Here is a 6000-nt window from a genome sequence, read left to right as displayed (position 1 = left end):
GGGACTCGATCCCAGGACCCTGAGATCGTGACCTGAGCCGAAGGCAGCGGCTTAACCCACTGAGCCACCCAGGCGCCCCGAGTGGAGTTATTCTTAATTCCTTTCCTTTTGATGGTGGTAAAATACACATGATATTTATTATTTTAACCATTTGTAAATATACAACTCAGTGGCATTAAACACACTCACAGTGTTGTGTCACCAGCATCACCACTATACCCAGAACATTCCATCACCACCAGCACACACGCTGTTCCCATTAAACAGCAACTCTTCTCTCCTGGTAACTTCTAATCTAGTTTCCTCTCTATGAACTTGCCTATTCCAAGAACCTCTTGGAAATGGAAACATATAATATTTGTCCTTCTGTGTCTGGCTTCTTTCATGTAGCATAATGTTCCAGAGGTTTTTCTACATTGTAGCAGGTACCAGGATTTCATCCTTTTTATGGATGAATAATATTCTATTGTGTGGATATACCATATTTTGTCTATCCACTGCTCTGCTGATGGATACGTGGTTGCTTCTGCCTCTTAGCTATTGTGAATCATGCTACTACAAACCCCGGTGTCCAGGTAACTCAGTCCCATATAGTCATATATGATTGGAATTGCTAGATCATATGGTATTTGTTTCCCTTCTCCAAATTGCCTATAATGCCATTATACTGATTTTAATAATAAGTTGTTCAATAATAGAATGGCAATCCCCTAAGAGACTAACGCCTTGTTAGAACTCTTCTTGATTTCCATTCATGAGACTCAATGACAGGCTACAGTACAGGACATGCCTTCTCCTCAACCAGCAGTCCTAAATGGCTTTGCAGCTGCACCGTATCAAAGTGTTAGTCCACACTCTTCACTAAAACCTCACTCTTCAAAGCCAGACAGAGGCGAGCACCCTACCTTGTCGCTCTGGGCCAGTTATCAAGCTCACAGAACTCCCATTCCCTACATTGGAAAATAGGTTAACAGTACCTACTTCATGAAGTTGTGATAAAAAAAATTTTAAATAAAGGATGAGAGCCCAGCACTCTGCAGACCCCCAATATGTTTAACTATTGTTCCATTAAGTTCTGGTTCTTGGCAAGTCAAGCAATATCCAGGGTCCCTCACCATAGTGATCCTCATCACTAGCAACATCCTCAAAAGAAGAAAAGAAATATATGTAGACATTAAGACCCCATATCAACAGTTTAATCTAAAATTCAGAGTTGAAAAGGAATTACTACCTTTCATCTGAGGAATGTACGGTAGCAGTTCCTTATTTTGGAAACAGATCTTCCAAGTAATTAGCAATGTCTTAACCCAACCAACAGAGTTGAAGAAACCCACACAAGGAAAGTCTCAAAAGCCCAACTGATTTCATGCGTAGCTAAGGGAATTAGTCTCATTTCTTTATTCTTCCCCTCTCCATAAAAGTTTTCAATTCTCCTACAATCAAAGATCAAAGAGTAGTGTGTTTTTCAAACTTCCCAAAAAAAAAAATTTCAAATTTTAAAAACAACAGAAATGAGCATTAAGTTGTTTTCATGAGATACTTCCATCGATATCATTTAGCCTTAAAGAACAATGTTGTTCATGAAAGACTGTAAATAATCTGCTTGTCCAACAAAAGAGGAATACTTAAGTAATTTACAATATATCCAGATCAGTGGTTCTCAGACTTTTCAATCTCAGGACCCTTTACCTTCTTAAGAGAATTTTTTAAAAGAGAATTTTTATTTATATAGGCTATATTTATATTTACAGTATTAGAAATTTTTAAAATGAGGGAATTTTTAAAACATAATACACAAGTCTAAATTCCATTAGCCACCAGAGTGATGATGTCATCCCTTGTCATATAGCATCTGGAAAACTCCAATGTACACTCATTATGAGAGAATAAAAGTAAAAGAGCCAAATATCACCTTAGCAGCATTATGATAATAACAATATCTTGTCAACCTCTTGAAAAAACCTAGGGAACTCTCAGGGATCCCTGGATCACACTTTGAATACCAATGATCTATCCCAGGGATCAACCAAGCTTTTCTTTAAGGGCCACAGAACAAATATTTTAAGCTTTATGGGTCAGATATTTTCCGATGCAACTACTCGTTTCTAGCACAAAAGAAGTCATAGACAATATGTAAATATATAAGCATGGTTGTGTTCCAATAAAACTTTATTTATAAAAACAGGCAGTGGGCCAGATTTGGCCCATAGGCCATTATTATCTGTTGACCTTTTATTTAGACAATGGAATGCCAGGCAGGTATTAAAACTATCCTGTAGAAATATTTATATTGAAAGGAAAAAATATCCATAATAAGCTGATAAGTGGAAAAAGGCAGATTATAAAACCATGTAAATAGGATGACTTCAATATTTGTTAAAGAAAAAATATGCTATACACAAACACACACCTGTATATATCTTAAAATTGTAAAATCGTAAAAGTTATCAGTAATTATTTCATACACCAAAAAACACACCAAAAATTACCAGTGATTATTTCTGGTTGATAGTTTACTATGTGATTTTCTTCTTTTTGCTTGTGTATTTTATACAATGAATATGCATTACTATCATTATACATTTTTTAAAGATTCTTCTTAGATGAAAAGAAAAGCAATATTTGGAAAACTTGGATGTTACAAATTACACTGATTTCCTTTAAGGAACTGTTCTACAGAAAACATAGTCTATTTGCTTACCAGTGCTACTGCAGACTCTCTGGGGATCCCCTTCAGTCTCATTTGGTCCTATCGGAAATATGTCAAAAACATACATAGTTCCAGGGGATAAGCCACCAATGACAATACTTTGGTGAGTGGTGGTGTTCTCCTGAGATTCTCCAGTTCCATTCTTTGTGGTAATTATCTTAAAGAAATCCAAGTCATTGCTGCTCCAAGCTAAGCCAATTGCCGTCGTGCTAACACTCGTCACTCGAAAGTCAGAAACCGGACCAGGGGCTGAGGGAAGAAAGTAAACAACTAGATTAAGAACCTATTTCTCCAGAAGACAAGAGTGACTGAACGTCACAAAAATATTTCTACTGAGATTAAATTGCACACTTGGGACACCTGACCTGTCTTTTTCTCTTCTTTGTATTACCATCTACAACACAAGCCCCTCAGAAACTGGTATTTCTGGCCACTGAGAAAACACTTGATTACAAGAACACAGAAACTGCTTTTGGGTTGTACGAAGTCATTCACCGGAAATAAATGAACCTCTGCTTAGGGACATGCAGCAGATGCTGCTGTTGACTGCTAAAACCAATTCCCTACCCTGCTTTCTCCCTTAGTCATACAGCCCTAGATTTTTAGCCCTGTACATCGCCATCAGAAATAAAGACTACATTTCCCAGCCTCCCTTGCTGTTAGATGAGCCATGTGGCTAAGTTTTTGCCAATGGGATGTGAGTGGAAATACTGTCTGACTTCTAGGACGGTATCATGAAAGCCTGGAGCGGTATCTTCTGCTCCTCCCCCTCCTTATAGCTGGAATGTAGATGCAATGGCTAGAGCTCAAGCTGCTTAGCTCTAGAACCAACACTGGCTGCTGATCCCAGACTACAGCTCAGAACATACATTCCTGGAGCTGCTGTGACAAAGCGGACCCTTAGGGTGGGAATCATTCGTGGGTCCCAGCCTAAAGCCAGCTCCCCAGCTGTTATGACTTGAATTGTGTGTCTCCCTCAAAATTCCTGTGTTGAAGTCCCAACCCTCTGTACCTCAGAATGTGAGGTACATTTGGAGAAAGGGTCTTGAACAAGGTAATTAAAGTAAAATGAGGTCATCAGCTGGAGTCCTTATAAGAAGAGGAGATTAGGACACAGATATGCATGGACCAAAAGACAACCATGTGAAGACACAAGGAGAAGCAGCCATCTACAAGCCAAGGAGAGTGGCCTCAGAGAAAATCACCCACGCATCACCTTGTTCTCAGTCTTCTTACCTCCAGAACTGTGAAAAATAAATTTCTCTTGTTGAAGCTCCCCTGTCTTTGGTATTTGGTCATGGCAGCCCTAGAAAAATAATATACCAACCCTCCCAATAATTCTATTAGCCCTCATTTCCCAGGATTAAATTCCTTTTGGCTTAAAAAAGGCTCATAGCTTGTGTTTCCTGCAGTGGGGCCCTGGCTAGCACTCCACCATCCCCTCCTGCTGGGCACTGGGCTTCTTTTATGATGACCAAGAAATAGACTTTTATTTTGTTTAAGCCATGCAAACTCAGGGAGTTTTTTATTACTCACAGCTAAACATAATCCTAACTAATAAAGGGATTAAACAGTAAAAAATGTAAAAGATGGAGAAGTGAAAGCAAATTCCCATTTACCCCAAAAAGCCAGTCCAGAAGACACTTGCAAAAATGCCTAAGGTGTGGGGGTGCCTGTACGGTTCAGCCAGTTAAGAGTCGATAAATCTGACTCTTGATTTTGGCTCGGGTCTTGATCTCAGGGCTGTGGGTTTGAACCCCACCTTGGACTCCACACTGGGCATAGAGCCTACTTAAGATCCTTTCTCTCCTTCTCCCTCTGCTCCTCCCTTCCGCTCTCCCCTAACCTCACCCCCTCTCTAAAAAAGAACCAAAAAAAACCTCCTAAGATATGCTTCCTAGGAAACAACAGACACCCAAGTGAAACACTCTGTGAAACAAGCCCTGGATCCAGAGCCAGGCACGTGTTTTTGCTCTGCACTTGCTACCTAACTGTGTGGCCTTGGGCAAATCATTCAGCTGTGCTGGGCTGCAGCTTTCTCATCTCTAACACTGGGATCCTAAAGCCCTGGACATGGTACAATACTGATACTATTGTACTATATACTGCTGGTACACCATTATTGTTTTCTTTTAAATACTGGACCTCCTTCAGAACAGAAAACTTTTTATTTGCTGTTTATCATCTTATCTTTAAGGCAGAGTTAAGTAAAAAAGGATGAGCTATATCTGTACCCTGCTTCACAATAATGTCAGTACCCGGAAGACAAAGGGACGTGAGTATGCAGGTTCTTTTTGTCTCCGTGCATCCATGTGACTCCACCGCTCTAGAATAGTCATGACAAGCCCAGCTGGAGTCTAATCCCACCTCTGCCACTTACCAGGTGTGATACCTGCCTACAGCATCTCTCTCAGCCGTGGCTTCCTTGTCCGTAAAATAAGGCTAATGCCAACCATGTCAAAGATTTGTGAACGTCCCCTGAGAGCTCAAGGAATGCTCAGCACATGGGAAGGGTCCGTCAACAGTCGCCAGTACTACAGTGCACATCCTGAAGGAGGTAAGAGTCCCCGTGGACTCCCACACTGAGCCCTGCTCTCCTTGAGGGCAGGAAAGCAGATAGCAGGCAGGCAAGAAAGTTTAGCAAAGCAATGAGTGAACTCACGGGTGTACGCTTGGAGGAAACCTGACACGCCTTCAGAACCGTTTTGAAGGAAAGGGCGCACGGTGATGTTGTACAAGGTACTTGACTTGAGTGAAGGGATGTTGACCCAAGTCTCACTGGTGTTGAGGTTAAAGGAATCCATCGCCCCAGCAACCTGGATCACATAGGTATAGACAGAGGACGCCTCATCATCGTTGATTTTCCAGGTCAGGGTCATGTTGGTCGCACTGATGTTCACAACTTCAATGTCAAAAACTTGACTGGCCTCTGTGAAGACACAAGAGAAGTTAACAGTAACCAGAATGGCCAAGCCAGAGAGAGAAACCCCCATCGGGGCATGCCAGCTAATGTAAGAAGGGCTCGCAGCGACTGTGCCTTCCTCTCCCTCACCAGGTACCCACAGCCACAACACAACGTCTGCAGGGGCCCCAGCAAATGTCAGGCGTCATCATCATCATCAATGAAAAACAACATGGCCAACTGCAACAGCACAGTCCGTCTTCATTTCTTCTTGGGAGTTTACTCTTAGAGCTAAGACAGCCCCTCAAACAAGAACACGGACTCTACTCAGGCCTGCGCCCGTGCCGGGCTGACCCAGAAACCCCCTCAAGCAGCTATCCCTCCAGAT

The 6000-nt window shown here is 41.6% G+C and overlaps 1 protein-coding gene across 1 annotated transcript in view; it reads right to left on the bottom strand.

Moving 5' to 3' along the window:
* LOC132008440 (receptor-type tyrosine-protein phosphatase eta-like) overlaps positions 1 to 6000 on the bottom strand; it is a 163979-nt gene that overhangs the window by 40921 nt on the left and 117058 nt on the right. The window contains exons 6-7 of the mRNA XM_059387047.1: positions 5373 to 5639; positions 2702 to 2959 (exon numbers count right to left, since the gene is read on the bottom strand). Of these exons, the coding sequence (XP_059243030.1) occupies positions 2702 to 2959; positions 5373 to 5639 (525 nt within the window). The remainder of the gene's footprint in view (positions 1 to 2701; positions 2960 to 5372; positions 5640 to 6000) is intronic.

This window comes from Mustela nigripes, unplaced genomic scaffold (assembly GCF_022355385.1).
Source record: "Mustela nigripes isolate SB6536 unplaced genomic scaffold, MUSNIG.SB6536 HiC_scaffold_148, whole genome shotgun sequence".
NCBI classification, from domain to species: domain Eukaryota; kingdom Metazoa; phylum Chordata; class Mammalia; order Carnivora; family Mustelidae; genus Mustela; species Mustela nigripes.
This window is presented reverse-complemented; position numbering and strand designations above follow the sequence as displayed.